Below are 18,970 nucleotides of genomic sequence, written 5' to 3' on the forward strand. Positions count from 1 at the left end.
ATCTGCCCTACAAGTTCACGTGTAATCGCCGTTGTTCTTACAAATATTCAGTCGCTTTTAGGTTTTGGGAGCACAAGCAAAGCTTACTGTCGACCCGGAGCACTAACTTTTGAATCTCAGATGTCCGTCGGCTGGTAAACAATCGTGGAGGTACTGTTTTGTGTGTACGCGGCGCGTGGAGAGAAGACTATACCACACAATGCTAGCTAGCGATTGTTTTCGTGGGTTTTGTCGTCCGCGTCGCTTACTGCCTTTATGATTGTTCGGCATCGCGCAGCAACACGTATTTCCAAGCTTACAAAGCCCAAGTAAAGTACGTGCGGAAACGTAGGCTTTCAACGTGCGTAATGGAGAAAGTGATGATATATGCGTTGTTACCTTTTTATGGTTGGCACGTTCAGTAAAAGCGTTTTAGTGTCGACGCGGATTAACTGACTTTAAATGTGAAGGCCCCGGGGACGACCCAGGACACGGTGGAGAGACAATGTCTCTCGGTTGGCCTGGGAACGCCTTGGGATCCCGCTGGAGAAGCTGGTTGAAGTGGCTGGAGAGAGGAAAGTCTGGGCTTCCCCGCTAAAGCTGCTACCCCCGCGACCCGACCTCGGATAAGCGGCAGAAGATGGATGGATGTATGGATTGATGAATAAATGTGAATACGTATCTGATTTGACCGTGTATTGCGCTTGTGTGAAAGAACAGGAAGGAAAGCAAATACTGATTTGCTGTTTCGCTTTTTGTTCCTGTTATCAAGTTGTTTTTTTAGTAACTTATACCGAAACTATTTGTTTAGGTGACCAGGGGCTCATCAAAAACATTTTTAAAACAGAGAGGTACTTAATGGGTACTGATTAATGCGAAGAGCTACCAGTTTCCCTAACCCTAGCAATATTTATGAGACTACTCTGATCATGTTAATGACTTTTCATGATGATTAAGACACATAAATATCATTACGCCACTGCATATTTAAAAAAAAATAATAATTGCGTACACCAATCTTTTTCTCAAATCTGATCCTCTGTTGTTCAGATTTTAACCCAACTTAACTCACCGTCGCTTTGTTCGATATGGATGCCTGCGAGATCATTTATGGGTTAGTTGATGTGAACTTTGATACGGTAGTTTGAATATGCGTTGTTGTAGTGCATGAGAGGTCGTAGTGCAAAGCTTCACATAAATGTATAAAATTGGACCACAGATAATCTTTTTTACACTAATGGAGCAGTGCTATTTTGGTATAATTTTAGTAGTGAGAGCTTTAAAAAAAAAATCCCCCCAGCTGTGTGGCGCCGTTGTCCTTTTCATTAAATGTATAGTGTTTGGGTAAGAGACTGGACAACAGCCCACCTCAGTCCACTCTCCTTTGGTCAATTAAGGTCTAAGTCATTGTGTTTGAATGCATTTTGCTTAAATGTTGGCAGTGTTTGTTGACTAGCTAAATGACTCGACACACTGATTTCTATTAAAAATGCATCATTAACCATAACCGAGCATGTTTATTTTCTTGTAGGCATTTCTTGGATGGCACATGCAGATATGGCTCGAGATGCCGTTATCGTCATGAATTGCCCGCTGTGCCGCCATCCCAAATATGTCGCTACTTCCAGAAAGGTACATGCTGGTATGGTGAACGCTGCAGGTAATAAATGATGCTTTTTGCTGTTCACAGTCATGTCCTAAAAATGTATGTTACTTAATAGGAATTGTGCTTCCCTACTAGGTATATCCATGTCCCCCAACCTGAAGGTGATGCGGTTGTTGCAGGTCGAAGAGTGTCTATACCAACAATGTTCTCCTCCACATCCTCCTCTTTCTCCACCTCCACCGTGGCCCAAGGTCCAGCTGGCCGAAGGAGTTTAGAGACGTTTGCTCATGTGCCGGCTGATGTGTCGCCAAGACGCCAACGTGGCACATCGGGTTCCATGGTGAACTCTTCAACCATTGCAGACACTGGGAACAGAAATGTTGAGAGACAATTACAAGGTAGGTGACATAACTCACAATCGGTTGTGTGACGTAAAGATTTAAATGGACTGAGCCTTATGCAACATCAGGGATGCACATAAGCCATGCGCAGGTGTACTGAAACAGTCATGATCAAGACTGATTCGATTTCAAATATATTGCATTTAGAGACTTCTGTTATTTCAGCTTAGGACTGCGGGCAGGGCAGCCCTTCAAAGTCGGTCAAGTTAGCCGCAATGATTAATTCATCGGGTTAACTTCAGAATAAGACTACTAAGGACTACTAAGGCATCATCCATGTACGGTATTAATTGTGAGGCTTTTATTTTGAAGTTGCCATTGCAGCGCAAATGAGCAAAACGCTATGGTGACTGGCTTCACTTTGTTTGCTCACACGAAAACTGCTAGCTAGACTCGAGCAGCCGTGGACAAGCCGTCAAACTCTGGGATAACACGGACGGGGTGGTTGTTTCTGTCTTGTTGGACGGTCTGTCAAAATGCGTCATCGCGTGAAAGTGGTCAGTGGTGCAAAAAAGATTGGGGAACGGAAAGCTTCCCTGAGAGACCTGAGCTAAAAAGTTTAAGCTGTCATCTGGAAAAACGGTTGCCAAGGTCCACTAAAAAACATGCTAACTCAAATGCGCTAAATCTAAATATAATTTCTTCTTTTTTTTTATAAAGCAGTAAATGTTATTGCTACTTAAGTGGCGCTCGCATACTTTGTTCTAAAAATTCAAAACTGGTGAATTTTTTTTTGTATAATCAGTCACATCAAAATGACGTCTCTTCACATAACATTAAAATCACAATTTAATTAATATTTAAACAAACTACTACTACTTCTTTTAAGCATGCTGTGTTTGAACCTAAACCTAAGAAAATAAACCTGGCCCAACCAGAACTCAAGGATTATAGGCCAAAATTAGGGCTAGGAATAAAAGTTGCCCAAGTTTAACTAGCACTTTCAAACAGCCTTAGCTGTCACAAAGCGATTTACAAAAACATAACTGAAGAGGACGCTTAAAGCAATGGTAGTTGTTACAAAAATGGCCAGCAAGTGGCAGCAGCGTTTAAGAGATCAGCCAGGGCCATGTTGCAAAAAAACTATTTTCCTCAATGTTTTAAACAGATTTGTGAATAATGATGAAACTTGGCTATATTCTAATGCTAATTGCGGCAAAACTGAAACGGATAGAAGTATACCTTTTTTTCCTGATTAAAGAAGAGAGACTAATCTTTCTTTTGGTAGGTTTTTATAGCAATAGAACAGAATATTCTGTGGGATTTGCAAAATTTGTCAAAATCCAGTAAACCAGCTGGGAGCGAAGGGGGTTGCTTCAGTGAAAATGACTGGGAGTGAATGAGTTAAGTGGTAATCACTAGTTTGCTAATGCTAATCATGATTGCTAACTGTTTGGCATAGGCAAATTTTCTTGGTGTTTAATAATGCATATTTATCGAAGATAATAAATAATGAGTTCCTGTATCCACTCAATTCAACTTGCGTGCAACGTTGATTAATAAAAATAAAGGAAGGGGGGGGGGGGATTATTCAATGGAGTAATTCATTTAAAAAAAGATTCGTAAGAAAGATTTGGCTCATTTGCAGTTAGTCCAAAACTCCGCTGCAAGGCTTTTGACCTGGAACAACAGGAGGGCCCACATCACGCCCGCACTATAATCTCTTCACTGGCTCCCTGTAGAATATCCAATTAAAATTAAAATTTTAGTACTAACTTTTCGTGCCCTACATGGACAGGCCCCTCTCTACATCGCTGATTTAATCAAGCCCTACAGCTCTGCTCTGAGTCTGAGGTGGACTTGCATTGCCTGGACTCAGTGGATGCTTTCAAAAAACAAAATCTCACTTGTTTAGGAATGCATTCTAGTTTGATAAATGTGCTGACATAATTTCTCCTGATGTGCGTTTATTTTCTGTTATGTTTTTTACCCTGTGAAGCACTTGGTGTCTGTGAAAAGTACTTTACAAATAACGCTTACTTGATACTAGCTGTTCTTCTCTTAAATATTACCAGAACAAATTACTCTCTTCCCTCCACTGCTGGAAATACGAATGTTGCTTACATAAAGACCACAATTGGCAAGTTGAACATCTATCAGTTAAAATGAATAAAACACCCATGACAAAATGAGTGACATGAATACAGCAGCTGGCTAACCTGAGAAGATAACACGTCAAAAATCACTAATAGACTCAAGCATTTGACACCAGTCACGGAAGATTCAAATCGAAAAAAAATTCATGAAAAGCAAAAAGCTGCTTGAGTCAGGCTGTGAGTATTATCACTCAAATAGCCGTGGAGCAAAAACAGGAAGTAGAAACTGACAACATTTCTTTGCTTAATCGTTGCACATGCAGGCCAGAAAATTAAAATATCAGGGCAAAGTTTATTTGTATAATTTGTTTCAAAAATTTAAACCAAGTTGTAACACAAGTTCACCACACACACACAAAGTGAACTATTTCAAGCTTTTTTATTTTTTATTTTGATTATTATGGCAGAAAGAATTGAAACAGTAAAAATCGATGTTTAACAAAATTTGAATATTTCACGTGACCAACAGATGTCCTGCATTTGACAATAGTCGCGTTTCCACCGCGGGAACTTCGGGGTAAATTTACAGTGCCGGCCCCGTATGTGCGCGTCTCCACTGCAGGAGCCTTCCCAACCGGGCCACATTTACAGTAACTTACAGGGGATGAGCGGAGGTCCGACTCGAGGGTAGGTACTCCGCCGGACCAATAAACTCCCGATCGTGCTGATTGGCTAAAAATTATTTAGTATAAAAAATTATCTTACCTTCATGCGCGACGAAGATGCATTCTCGGCTTAAGTCTCTTCCACCCAAACAATTCTCTTAATAATCCTTTGCCTATTTTCGTTCCACTCTACTGTTAGCCTTTTAAAATTCTTCATCTAAACGCCGTCTCCTCTCACTCAAACCATCCATCCACGCCAAGTACATAAAATAAAAAGCTGAGAAAAACAGCAACCACCTGAAGTTTTCCTTTTTCGTCGTGCGGTGCTTGGGTGATGTCACGAGAGAAACCGTTGCATGGCGTTTACGTGTTATTCGAAACTCGTGACGTCTCGAAATGGGTCGTACTCCGCTGTGGAGACACAGCCACAAGCGGGCCTGAGAGGACGGTTCCTGTGAAAGTCCCTACCCCCCTCCCCATACCCAAACGTCCTGCGGTGGAAACGCGGCTTATACCCCATACATTTTCAATGGTGTTCCAGTCAGATGAGTTTGTTGGCCAATAAAGTACTGTTATTCAGTAGCTGTTAGAGCAGGTTTTTGGACTGGTGAAAAATCCAGCTGAAAAATAAAATCCTTGTCTCTAAAAAGCTTGTCGGCAGCGGGAAGTATGACATGCTCCACAATTTCCTGATATACAGCTCTGTTGAGTGTTGACTATGAACTTGATCATGTCATGGCTCCCCAAACTATTACTGACTCAAAACTTCAAGCAGTTTGACTTTGGTGGTTCTCCCCTCGATGACTAGCTCTTGTCAAGACTGAGCACGCGCATACATACCAGACGCAGCCTGGTCATTCCGATTGATCTTTTTTCATGAGTGTTGATCAGAATAACCCATCACCGTCAATCCGAAGCAAATTTTCATCCGATTGAGTCTAATCAGGCCAAAATTGTACAGCTTGTGTGATATTGGGATTTCAACATGCATCTTGTTTACAGATGCTTATTCCCAAGTGCCGGCCAAGAGCTCTGAACAGTGCTGTGCAAGTTCATGTGACAAAGAGGTCTGTAATCTTGTGTGATCTGTGGTCTTAATGTTTGCCTTCAGTTGAACCCGATAAGATCAAGCTCATCTCTGTGTTTTTGGACAGGAAAGCCTTCCCGGTGGCACAGAAGACCCGGGTGCCGCTGCAGCCTCGTGCACAGACGGCTCTTTGGAGGCCTTCCTTCAGAGTCGAGATGTCATCTGTGGCATATGCATGGACAAGGTGTATGAGAAGATGGACCACAGAAACCAGGTGTTTGGAATTTTGCCCAACTGCAGTCATGCCTTCTGCCTTCAGTGCATCATGACCTGGAGGAAAACCAGAGACCTCGGGCCCGATGTCGTCAAGTAGGTTTCCATTTATACGCATGAACCTTATTAATCCTTTTGTGACTTCACGTGTTATCTACTTCAGGACTTGCCCACAATGCAGGGTGAGATCAGCCTTCTATGTGCCTAACAAGTACTGGGTGGAAGGTCAAGCAAAGGAAAACCTAATAGCAAGCTTCAAAGAAAAATTCAGGTAAGCTGTTGAATGCATGCCTCAATTGATGAATAGTTAATTAAGGATGTGAAAAATACTCGTTAACTACACTGTTATTGTTAATGATATAAAAGTCGCCTGCGTTAGCGGCTATCTGCTAGCAGGGACTGACCGATATAGGTTGACAACAGAAAACATAAAATCGTTTGATATCTAATTCAATACCAAAAAAAACGATACCTTCAATAACTGGAGGAGGTCAAGCTAATTAATCCCTTAACCTCTAATCACCAGTTTTTTGATTGTAGTTTGTTCTTACCTGAAACACAACAATCATCTGAGAACAACCCTCAACTCATTCACTCGCAGCCGTTTTCACTGAAGCAACACCCGGCTGTTTTACTGGATTTTGACTGATTTTGCAAGGCCCACAGAATATTCTGTTCTCTTGGTATAAAAACATGGAACCTACCAAAAGAAAGATTAGAGTCTCTTCTTACATCAGGGAAAAAAGTATATTTCTATTTGTTTCCGTTTTGCAGCAATCCGCATTAGAATATAGTTAAGTTTCATCATTATTCACATTTCTGGTGAAAACAATGGCAAAAAGAGCTTGTTGCAACATGGCCCTGGCTAATCCATGGGTTAAAGTTCTCCGCCGCGGCGACGGATTTCCGTCATTTTTAAAATAACAGGGTTCCCGCGGGGTCTAAAAAAAGTCTAAAATTCAGAAGCTTACATTTTAGATCCTAAATGTCTTTAAGAAACACCCATATTTTCATCCCAGGTCTAAAATTGTATTTACCCAAGTCTTAAATTCTTATATCTGCTCTGTCCTTTCCGAGAACTGTCTGTAGAAGAAGAAAAAAATTGCCTGTTGCGTTGTTTCTACGCACCAAAAGCGAAAGGGGGCATTTGAGAGTTTGTATTGTACTGCAGGTGGTTTGTAGCGGTTAGCATATCATCTAGCTTGTTGCGTTAGGATCACGGAGATAAAAGCTTTCGATCGCCGCAAATAGTTTTAAATATGGTGGGGTCGCTCTCTGTGCCTGTAGCGGAAATTGAGTTTGATGATCTGTGCAGCATTCTCAGCAATTAGTCTTGTATTTGACTTTAATATATTAACAGCTTTGATTCGAAGTTCGCACATGACGCTAACTAAGCCCTTCGTGGCGCTTCAGCTGTCTCTGAAGTACGTCATTATATGGGTGCCACCAAGTGTGTTCACATGGATACACTACAGTTTGTGTGGAAACCGGTTAAATGGGAGCTCAGCTACTCTTAAAGAGGCACGCTGTTGTATTGAATTTAATAGTTTGCATTTGCGTTGAAAAAAACTTGTACAACCACATATTTTGAAAGTGACTTTTATGCCCACTAGATATGTTTCCGTTATTTTATTTATGTATTTAGTTTTTAAAATTCATTTTATTGTGTATTGTACAGGGTGTCTTGACACTGGTAAAAATACAAATAGCCCTAGAAATTTGATCAATAAATCTGAGGAAATCTACACTTTAATATATAATGTACAATGTTTTAGAGTTATGTTATAGCCTACTAATTGTGAACTACTTTATCTCTTATTAGGAATCATTACATTATTGATTCTCTTATAATTACAGCTATCTTTTTTTTGTCTGTTTTGCCACGTTGCTTGCGGTGATGGAGTGACTAATTCAGTTGATGTGCTGTGTTGTCGTTTGTTCAATCATTGACATTGCATCGCATCATCAAAGAAACCTGCGATTTTCAAAACTTAAGATTGGTGAATCACTTGTAAAAGAAATTAAAAAAATTTTTTTTATTGGTTTTTGAATTGTTTTTAAATTGACCAAATTCTGATTGATGTATCGGCCCAAGGCTAGCGATATACAGGGCTAGTGCTGGTAGTGCACGAGTAGGCTTGCGACGCGATACTAGAAAACTTGAAACGTGTTCAACTTTTGTTGCTGTCGCCGGGGCTTCAACCAATCAGCGAAGTTTTCATTGATGAGACAATGAACGCAGGGCATGCTACACAGTAGGCTATCCAGCAAAATGGATGAGATTTTAGCAGCGTTTATCATTTTGTGAAAAAAACTATCATTTTGTACGATACTTCATGCAATCATTTCTGTGACTTCAACAAAAAGGCCGGCGCATGAGAGCTTGTTGGTACAGGGTTAATTTGTCCAATAAGTTTTCTTTACTCTTTTTGTAACGGTTATTAATAATAATAATAAATTACATTGGAAACGGATGGATCTTTATATTGGAATTACGTGCTGTAGTGTTTTACAATGAAAACATTTGCATTCCCTCCAATTTAATATATAATAAATAATCAAATCAGTTGTAACAAGAGAGCGATGTATGCTGCTGGCGCCGTCTGCTTCTTATCGCGTCCCGTGTGTTGAGACCTGGGAGGCGATAAGGTATGCATTTCTGTGTCGCTTCTTGCCTCTCGTGTGTCGAGCCCATAAGGCTCCAACCAGTTTTATATCGCATAACATGACCATCTCTAGATAGTATCAATGTGTCTGTATATATACTGTCTTTTAAGTCTGCTTGATTTTTATCTCTCAAAATACATCAAATTGATGTTTTTAAGTATGAAATATTTTACATTTTCCCTCCAGAGCGGTTGTATACTTATCACATTTTCCATCCCTAATTAATGCCTGAATATATTATTTTAAAAGAATCAGTGTGCGCCCTACTGCCCTGCAAAATTTGTGTTAATTGACTGAAGTCAATTTAAACATAAAAAAGAAAATTCAGTCAAATGAAAAATTGCTTGAAAAATGTTGCCTTAACCCCTGGGCTAATCTCTTATACTCTGCTGGCCGTTTTTTTGTAATAACTACCATTGCTTTAAGCGACCTGTTCATGTCAGAAGCTGTATCAAAACCTTCTTTATGCTCTTGCATAAGCACCCATAAAATAAGTTTTTGGGGGTGAAGGACAAAATATATATATATATAAATATATATATATATATAACGTATTTATACGTTTTTGGGTTTGAATGAGTTAAAGAAGTGTACACTTGGAGCAATCTTTTGAAAATGTGAGACCCACGCACAATGGTGAAAAATGTGTTACAGGAATGGGTCTGTAACTGAAATGTCCATTTCCCTTGCTTTTCAACCTGTAGTAAGCGAAGTTGCAGTTACTATGCACGATACAAACACTGCCCTTTTGAAACGGAGTGCCTCTACCAGCATGTCAGGTCTGCACGCCGCAGGTCATTCTTGGTACGTATGATTTGCTGAACATGTCGTCCGCTGTTGCCACTTGAACAACGTGCCCTTGACTTGTCTTTCTGCTCATCAGTGTAATACAGACGACGACGATGATGACTATGACGACGACGACTATGATGACGACGACGATGAGGACTACGATGGTCTGCTCAATTTCTTCATAGCCATGACTCTTCTTCGTGCTGATGACGATGATGATGACGACGATGACAACGACGATGGTGACAACTTTAACATTCCTTTTTTTCTCGCAGAGTATGGCTTCTGAGCCTCCTTTCCTCTCCCATGCAATTTTCTCCGCGTGGAAACAAGTCCTAGAACTAATTGTCACCATAAGACGATGTGGCTGTTATGGCATGACTGACCCCCATGGATCAGTAGTAATAATGCTTTTGGAGCAGGCGAGGCTCAGTCGTTATTTAGCAGGTCATGTGACTGACCTGCGATCCCTCAACCAGAGAGAAACTAACCTGAATTGACCTGCCGCAGTGGACAGCTAGAAATAAATGGTGCACATTAGTCAAATTACTGTCTTCTCGCTGTAAACTGTTTTTGACAGGATGAATTTAAACAAGTGCAAAGGCTACGTGTTCCAGCAGTGTTTTGTTCCTTCCTTGACACCTTTTTCTCTATGCCTCAAGTTCGATTTAAATACTCCAAAATGAGTTTACCCCCCAAAAAATGTTTGTAATTGTTGTGTGGATGGTCATTTTTAAGTTGTCTAAAGATAAAAAGTGTACCATACCCCTTTATGGTTATGTCCAATCCTGAATATTACTGCCTCAATGTACCCTGATGATACTCTTTTGACATAACCATTGAAATGTTTTTTAAATTTATTTTAAAGCAAGTTGTACTCGTACACTGAAAATAAAACTTATTTCACAGTTTGTCTCACTGAAAATGGTTTGCATTATTTTACTGATTTGACAATTGATACTGCAATTTCTTCATTTCCCCTATACTGCAATGGTTCTCACTAGCGTTGTTCCGATACCACTTTTTGGCTTCCGATTCCGATACCCAGCTGTGATGCCGCCCGATGCCAATATCTGTACAGTTTAGGAAAAAAACAAAAACTTTTTTTAATTAGAAAAAAAAAAAATTAAAATAAAAAACAAAACAAATATTCTAAAGAACTGCATACTCACTTGGCTGTAAAATCATTACTGTCTTGTTCAGGCACTGTTTTAAAAACTTTGTGAAACAGGAAATGCATGCACCGAACACCTGTGATCACACATTCATACATCAGTGAGTGCACTGCGTTCAAATTTCTATACTAGTATCGATAAATGGCATTGACCTGTTATTTGTTAGTACTCGCCAATACTGATGCCAGCGGTTTAATACAGTATCTGTATCGGCACAACACTAGTTGTCAGACTTTTTATACAAAGTACCACCTTAAAAAAAACAAGTACCACCATGACACATTAAAATACAGTAGCGTAGATTATGGGAGTATTTAAATAATACAGATGTTCAAATATACCAAATGTACTTATTAAAAAATGTATTGCAGTTAAGTTTAAAACATTTCCAACATTGTCAACAGCCCGTCCTAAAATATTAAATAAAAAGTAGTGTGCATTAACTTAAAATTTAACTACATTTACAACTTTAATCTGTATTAATTTATTTTCAGCAGCCCACACAGTGGAAAAAATACTTATTTGAAGTCCCATCACCTCAGGATTTAAAAGCACAACCAAAGCCTTATCTTTTGAATAACCAACAATTTTAACAAAAATATCGCATCTCGTGTCCAATTGGATTTTGTTTCTGTTTCATACAGTACTATACAATTATCCACACAAGATCTAAATAATGGTGTTTCTATTTCAACGAATATTCCCATGCTGATACTGTTGAGAGACATTGATTTTTAAAAAAGATTTTATTTCACAATATGAACATTTAAATATTGGTTGGAATGGTGGTAAGTTTTTGGACTATGGTCAATGAACTGAAGTGGTTCGCACATTAAATAAGAGTATTAACATTCCAGAGGGGACTGGAAGACATAAGGCGGTTGATTGCGGTGGGCACGCTCTCCAGTCGGGCGGTAGTGTCATGGAGCTAAAACACAAGCGATTAGAGACACCTGCTGGACCTTCAAAGTCTGACCTTTTCTATGTGCGAGAAGCACCTTGCTTGGTTTCGCATTGTAATTTGTACCTTGTTTTGTAACGTGTGCAATCAAATAGAGTTCTTTAAAAACAGAAAGACATAAAATGTAAATAGGTCAAATGACAATCAAGGTTCAGCGGAGGCTGATCGTACATAACGTGAAATTGTACATAAAGACAACATATGGAGGTAAATTTGGTGCAAAACTAACTTGTGCAAAAAATGTGTACCTGTAGAAAAAAGTCTAAATTTGTATCTGTAAAAGTCGTGATTTGTATCTGTAAAAAAAATGTGTGCCTGTAAAAAAAAAATTTGTGTCTGTAAAAGAAATGTGTACCTGTAAAAAAAAAATTTGTGTCTGTAAAATAAATTTGTACCTGTAAAAAAAAAATTTGTGTCTGTAAAATAAATTTGTACCTGTAAAAAAAAAAATGTGTATGTGTAAAACAAATTTGTATCTGTAAAAACAAATTTGTACCTGTAAAAGTCATGATTTGTATCTGTACAAAAAAAAATTCGTACCTGTATTAAAAGTATAAATTTGTATCTGTAAAAGTTGCGATTTGTACCTGTAGAAATGACAACTTGTAGTCAAAGAAGTCGCCACTAGGAGTCACAAGTGGGTTTTCTGCTGCTGTACTGTGACGTGAGTTTTGCCCCAATTGTTGCGCTACAAATGTAGCAAAACTAATTTGTACTTGTAGAGCGCCTGATTTGTACTTGTAAAGAAGGGGGCGGGCTCTGGTGCAATGAAGGGTTGTTTTGACCAATCAAGTGAGAAGGATTTGAGCGGATTGGAGCGCAACCTCATTGGTTTAGCGAACGACGGTGGCGGGACTCGCGGAAGGATACAAGCAGGACACATCGTCGCCAACCAACATACATATTAAGAATACTTCAGTCGACTGAAGTATTCTTCCTCAACATACATATTAAGAATACTGAAGTATTCTTCCTCAACATACATATTAAGAAGTATTCTTAATATGTATGTTGGTTGGCGACGATGTGTCCTGCTTGTATCCTTCCGCGAGTCCCGCCACCGTCGTTCGCTAAACCAATGAGGTTGCGCTCCAATCCGCTCAAATCCTTCTCACTTGATTGGTCAAAACAACCCTTCATTGCACCAGAGCCCGCCCCCTTCTTTACAAGTACAAATCAGGCGCTCTACAAGTACAAATTAGTTTTGCTACATTTGTAGCGCAACAATTGGGGCAAAACTCACGTCACAGTACAGCAGCAGAAAACCCACTTGTGACTCCTAGTGGCGACTTCTTTGACTACAAGTTGTCATTTCTACAGGTACAAATCACAACTTTTACAGATACAAATTTATAGTTTTTGTACAGGTACAAATTTTTTTTTGTACAGATACAAATCATGACTTTTACAGGTACAAATTTGTTTTTACAGATACAAATTTGTTTTACACATACACATTTTTTTTTTTACAGGTACAAATTTATTTTACAGACACAAATTTATTTTTTTACAGGTACAAATTTATTTTACAGACACAATTTTTTTTTTTACAGGTACACATTTCTTTTACAGACACAAAAAATTTTTTTACAGGCACACATTTTTTTTACAGATACAAATCACGACTTTTACAGATACAAATTTAGACTTTTTTCTACAGGTACACATTTTTTGCACAAGTTAGTTTTGCACCAAATTTACCTCCATAACAACATCCTATGCACGAAGTTTCCACGAGGTGGCAGGCGATGTACACATGCGCAGTGTGGAATCTGACTGGCGGTGGATTCAGTTCCGGATGAAGTGAAGCTAACGGCGAATGTGGTCGACTTCGAGTTCACCTGGCCATGAACGCCGGACAGTTGCTGAATCGCTTTGACGGTCAGTGGAAGCTTTTGGCCCGGTCGTTGTTCTCAGGGGTCTCCGGTGCCCACAGAGCGCTGGAGGCCTTCAGGCGCCAGCAGCGGGCCAACCCTGAGAGATCACTGTACGACTTCATCGAAACACTTTGTCGAGACGAAATCATCTCCCCGTCGATGAATGGGGAACCCCTTACCGTGTAAGTCCAACCCTGGTGGCAGTGAGTCAACAATTATTATTATTATTATTATTTTTTTTTTTTAATGAAGCAGTACTAAATGGCTGAACGTAGGAAACTAAATATCCAATCGAGAACAGTTGTAATCGAAATAATCAGTTCTGGAGTTTGTATTCTCATCATCACCATTTATTTAACCTCGCTTTACTATACAATGTACATACTGTACACGCATACTTGATATTTTTAAGTATACAAAGTTAGCCAGTCTGCTTTTAATCAGTTTAACAACTGTTTAAACAGTCTAACGTCTTGTGACAGTGAAATAAGCCAGTTTTGAGGGGGCAGTCCTATGTCATGCATGCTCAAAGCTCCTCCTTGTCAATCATCATCACAAACACATGAACTCCTAAGAAAGTAGTAATTCAGTGTACGATGATGGCTGGAACTTTGTAGCATGTCTGAAATAATAATTTAACCATTACAATATTGTGTCAGTGTTAACTGGGCTTATTTCTCACAATCATTTTCCCTGTCACATGCAGTAAACCCCTGGTCTGCCTCTTGCCACCACTATTCAAGCAAAATTTGCTGACGTTCATCTACCTGATTCATTCTTGGTTCCCTAAAGTCGCTGTCCTCCGTCTACTCCGGTGTCTTGGTCAGGATCCCTGTCCAAGCCCGTGGGTTGCCGCATGGAAGAAGCAACTGGAAAGAGTCATGGGCTGTCCCATCGAGGAACCTATTTACAGCCCAGCGTGTGCTCAGCAACTAACGGCTCTGTCACGGCGAGTCGGTGGTGAAACTGGAGGGTGGAGGGAGCGCTCTGGCCTTCAAGTCGAAGAACGCCAGACGGAGTCTTTTTTGTCTGAAGCGGGAACTCAGAAGAAAAGGAAGGGCCATATTGATGGTCTGAATGATGAGGAAGAAGAAATTCAGCAGCAGAAGAAGCGAATAAAGACGGATGAACACATCGCTGGACAAGCACATGTTCATGATTCTCTGCCTGAACATACAAAGGTAAAGATGGACAACACACAGATTTGTTAATCAACTGTCATCATTTTACTGATGTTCTCTAGGTAATTGGTTTAAAAAATAAATAATAAGAAGAAGTGAACACTCTTCTTGCTATAATGGCAGCCATTAACGTTGTAACACTTGTTTGCAGGTAGCAGAGGAAATGGACATGGATGCTTCACATGAGATGCCAGCGTCGGAAAACGCCCACGATCCTCTGCCACAACATCCTGAGGTAAAGATGACAACTACACTGCACTTTGAGAAAGTTGGCGACTAGACACCTTGTCACCTTTGTGGTTATTCAGCTTGTTATTAGGACTGCAGCTATCATATTTTTAGAACTGATTATTATAGTGATTAACAAGTAATTGGGTACAAATTTATTTTGCATTATTAAGCAACAAAATATGCATGTGGGGTATTATTAGGAATTATTTGTAGTCCAACTGTCATTGCCATTCTCACATGCTACACAATAATACCCTTGACTTTGAGGGTGTGTGGCTTTTAAAGGTGCGGCCTGGCCCAATGAATGATGCAGGTGTCTAAATTGGTTGTTTTGAGCTCAGGTTAGTGGCTGGCTGTTTACGGGTTGATCGTTAACTAGTCTGCCATTTGCCCAAAATCCCCTTTGCCGATGTGTAAACTCGCATTGTACAAGAAAACTCCATCAGGAAAAAAAGAATGAAGAAAGGGTGCACACTTTTCCACGAGAAACTTATCGAAATGGGAATGTCACCTAAGGTCAGAAAACTTTTATGAATGGTCACCAATATTCACCCACACATCTCTACGACTTATGCCCAGTTCAACCTCTGAAAATGTAAAAAAAATCGCCACAGTACTTTGGATTATATTGGCATTCAGCCTTCCTCCCCATAGACGCTCACTATAAAAAGCTTAACGTGTCAACTATGACCAAAGATGCCAAATCCAGGTCCAGAAAGTAAAAACCCTGCCACAGTTTGGCTCTAGCCCCTGATGCTAGCTTGCTCCCTAGCAGGTAAATTAGCACCATGGGAGTTAGCTAGGGTGCTAGCTATTGTGGCAGGGTTTTTACTTTTCTGGACCTGGATTTGCCACCTCTGACTATGACCAATCACCACCCAAATTGGCATGCACTGTGCATGATGCCCATCTCTAATTTTGGCCCACATCAATCTCTTAAAATAGCAATATGATCGGCTCAAAAGTTTGGATTTTAGGGACATTAAGCATTTTCCTCATTGAGCGACATGACAAATGTGCACACCTATGGAGAGCAAGACAGTATATGCCTATAAAATACAAAATACTGCATCGGTCACTTTCATATTTTCAGAAATTACTGTGGTCATATGTAGATATGTGCATAAGAATTTTGATAACGATTGGTCATAGTTTTCTGAAATTAAGCCACGTATGAGCTTCACTCCCCCTCCCCCACAGTCTCTCGTGAGGTACGAAGGTAACTGCTAATTCTGTTGGCCTAATTCATAGAAGGCTATAGAGGACCTTATTTAAGTATTATAGTGTTTTCAATGATGCTGATGGTAATGTGTGTTTGTGTTCTTGTACGTGTCTTAATCCCAATATGTACTGGATGACCAAGTTTTCGGGAGGGCTTGTTTGTTTGTGGCATCGATCAAACACAGATTCCCTCAGCGGTGTAAAGTTTTTCCAAGGAAAAGATTTGGAACAGCCTCGGCGGTGAAATGCTACCGTAGACTTGCATGCTGCCCTTTCCTGATAGTAAAATGTGGTCCTTCCTCCTGCTGAATCGCTCAAATCCACTTCTGTTTTAGTTCTGTGTTGCAGGGAAACAAATGAAACGACAGCATTTTCACTAGCAATGGCAGGCTATGTTAATTTAGCTAACATATAAACTTTGTGTTGGTGATCATAGCTGCTGTTAAAGTTTAGTTGTGCTTTGCACTTAATCTTGATTCTAAACTTTGTCCGTTCTCTGTGTTATGCACCCTTTCCGTCCTTGTCCCCTTTGCGCCAACTTACAGTTACTCGACATGAAGTGAGTCTGCAATAATAGTCTATATAGAAAAATTATCACTATAAAATTTGAGGCATCGATTTTGCTCCAACACTTTCTTAGAATCAATTATTCAATTAATTGTTACTTGTTCCATTTGTTCCATTCAAGATGACAGAAAAATTGGAAACAGTTGCACCGGAACAGGGCAACAACACTCGTGATCCTCTGCCCGAACACATGAAGGTAAAGATGCATTTGTTTAAATCCATCAGTTTTATCAAAGTTCTTTTCTGCTAATGCTGAGAATTGATGACCGGACACCCTCTTTGGTACACTGCTAACCATTTTGGTCACTTTCATAACACCAGTGCCTATTGAGTGAACACTCGTTGTCTTTTATGTGCTCACTCAGGAGTCTGTTCTTCAAATCAATGAATTACTACAAAGTCAGACAGAGGTATGAAAAGCATTCGAATGTTTTCTGCTTGCCTGCACTGTTTGTTGTGACCGTTTTTTAAAATCATTTTACAGTGGGACCACAGCTCGCTTAATGTATTTCAAGTGCTGAATGACTGCAATGCCACTCAAGTATGTACTCGAATTTTAGAAAAAGACAGCAGCCTTTTTGACCAAGCTAATGCTACATGTTGCTCTCTTGTGTAAAAGGTGGAAGTACTGTGTTGCGAGTTGAGTTTGTCCAACATAGCGGAGCACGCGCTACCACAGCTTTGCAGCAGCATATTGGCCCTCCTGCCCAACCTCAGCTTTATTACGGCAGCGACGTTCATTAAGGGGCTACTGCTGCAAAGGGTATGTACAGCATGTGTCACTGTTCACTTCGAGTTAGGCTTCAAAGAAGTTGCTGCTTCTTGCAGGTGCTGTCCCTGTCCGAGCCTGCGTCCAGATGCCTGGTGAGTGCTGTGATGTTACTCTGCAGCTGCTACACCAGATCAGTGTGCCACGCTCTCATTGAACCACTTTTAGAGCAAGAGAACCTAGGTGAGAAAATGTGGGGATTAAAAAATGGAAAACTTGCTGATGCGAATCTGGAAGCATACTTGAATGAGCCGTTGTTCATTTTAGGGAGTGCACAAGCTGAGCTCCTGAACAAACTGACAGAAGGCTGTCTGGATTCTCACTACAGGCTGCTCGTGCTTCAGTATGACAAAACACTTGAACACTTTATTCTTTAGTTGCGTCTTACTTTTTTCTTCTTTCAGGATGACACTGAAAATATCCTGGAATGAGACGCTGCTTTCTATTATACACAGCTTGCTGGACTCCAAGGTTGGCAGATGTTTTTGTACACCAAGTGTCAAAATAATGTCATACATGACATGACAGTTTTCTTTCTTTTTGTGCAGCCTGACATGAATGAGGAACTGTTCAAACAGTTGATTGAACAGCTGGTCAGCCAGGCCCCTTCATTCACAAAATCTGTCAACTTTGCAAAAGTTATGTTGACTGTCCTTACAAAATATGGCAACCTTGTAAGTATAAATTAAAAATTATTGTTTAAATATTTTTCTACATTTCTTTTTTAAAACCAGTATCCATATTTTATTTCCCAGGTGAATGCGTCACACAAACATTCCATATCTGGTTGCCTGATGCTAAATGAGACCTTCCTAAAAAAGTGTCTTCAAGCAATGTTGAAAAAAATCCAAGACACATAATTTTTTTTAAATTAATATTTATGTTGCTGTATAAACAACTATTGTAATTACATTTACAACAGTGATGGGCACTGATCTTTAAGTTTTCTCTTCTTTCTTTTTTTTCTTCCTAGGTTGTGTGCTCTGTCCTTTTACGCCACCCTAGCTCATCAATGCCTTAATGAATATTGTTGAATAATTTCTTGTTTTGGTATTTATCTTATCATTTTATCTTACTGTAATAATGTAGTTTTACATCTTGCACAAAACATAAAACCATACGTATATAGATATTATTGAATTTATAAATCTGAAATTGTACAAATGTATTTGAATTATTTGGGGGGAAATAAACGATTTGATAGAATGTGATTTTAAAACTATTAACGTTTACTCAAAATAAATAAATACATATTGATTTACCCCTGACAGGAGACTCTATTCTGTTTGGTGTGTTTCAGGAAGATAAAAAATTAGAATTAGTTTTGAACATTTTGTTACTTTTAAGGAAGTGCAGATATTTCAAATGGAAAAATTATTTTTTACTATTTTTGTAAAAAAATTAAATTGGTTATGGATAATAAAAACAACTTTATTTAGTTTATTTATTGGAAATATTTGATTTGTTATAGAAAGTCGTCTTACAAATATAAGTTCTGTTTTTGTTTTAATTATTATTCTTTTTATTTTCTATGTTCGATTA

The 18,970-nt window shown here is 39.4% G+C and overlaps 2 protein-coding genes across 6 annotated transcripts in view; both read left to right on the forward strand.

Annotated features, from left to right (window-relative positions):
• Positions 1-10,361, forward strand: part of mkrn4 (makorin, ring finger protein, 4) — a 10,707-nt gene extending 346 nt beyond the window's left edge. The window contains exons 1-8 of one of the 3 annotated variants that reach the window (XM_086067222.1): positions 192-649; positions 1,511-1,639; positions 1,721-1,983; positions 5,690-5,754; positions 5,842-6,083; positions 6,151-6,258; positions 9,359-9,458; positions 9,538-10,361. In XM_086067222.1, the coding sequence (XP_085923348.1) occupies positions 648-649; positions 1,511-1,639; positions 1,721-1,983; positions 5,690-5,754; positions 5,842-6,083; positions 6,151-6,258; positions 9,359-9,458; positions 9,538-9,735 (1,107 nt within the window). In that variant the 5' untranslated portion in view covers positions 192-647 and the 3' untranslated portion in view covers positions 9,736-10,361. Of the gene's footprint in view, positions 1-191; positions 650-1,510; positions 1,640-1,720; positions 1,984-5,689; positions 5,755-5,841; positions 6,084-6,150; positions 6,259-9,358; positions 9,459-9,537 lie in introns of those variants that run through there. The other 2 variants (XM_086067221.1, XM_086067220.1) reach the window with 2 other exon arrangements.
• Positions 10,362-13,332: 2,971 nt separating this feature from the next.
• On the forward strand, positions 13,333-18,696 carry fance (FA complementation group E). 3 transcript variants are annotated; one of them, XM_086070315.1, is made up of 12 exons: positions 13,333-13,641; positions 14,166-14,640; positions 14,792-14,875; positions 16,781-16,855; positions 17,025-17,069; positions 17,144-17,200; positions 17,279-17,422; positions 17,488-17,611; positions 17,696-17,771; positions 17,833-17,899; positions 17,977-18,102; positions 18,184-18,696. In XM_086070315.1, exons 1-12 carry the CDS (start codon positions 13,430-13,432, stop codon positions 18,286-18,288), a joined length of 1,590 nt encoding a protein of 529 aa, XP_085926441.1. In that variant the 5' UTR covers positions 13,333-13,429; the 3' UTR covers positions 18,289-18,696. The 3 variants fall into 3 exon arrangements, with proteins under 3 accessions (XP_085926441.1, XP_085926442.1, XP_085926443.1); XM_086070316.1 differs by having other exon boundaries at positions 18,402-18,696; XM_086070317.1 differs by having other exon boundaries at positions 13,468-13,641; positions 14,252-14,640.
• The last annotated feature ends 274 nt before the right edge of the window (positions 18,697-18,970 follow it).

This window comes from Leptonotus elevatus, chromosome 2 (genome assembly GCF_054856555.1).
Source record: "Leptonotus elevatus isolate MCC_2025b chromosome 2, RoL_Lele_1.0, whole genome shotgun sequence".
Lineage (NCBI taxonomy): Eukaryota > Metazoa > Chordata > Actinopteri > Syngnathiformes > Syngnathidae > Leptonotus > Leptonotus elevatus.

Coding starts and splice junctions, on each gene's coding strand:
- fance (XM_086070315.1), top strand. CDS start 13,430: ATGAACGCCGGACAGTTGCTGAATCGCTTTGACGGTCAGTGGAAGCTT. Junction 14,876..16,780: donor CTCTGCCACAACATCCTGAG/GTAAAGATGACA, acceptor GTTCCATTCAAG/ATGACAGAAAAATTGGAAAC. Junction 17,423..17,487: donor AGGGGCTACTGCTGCAAAGG/GTATGTACAGCA, acceptor TGCTTCTTGCAG/GTGCTGTCCCTGTCCGAGCC.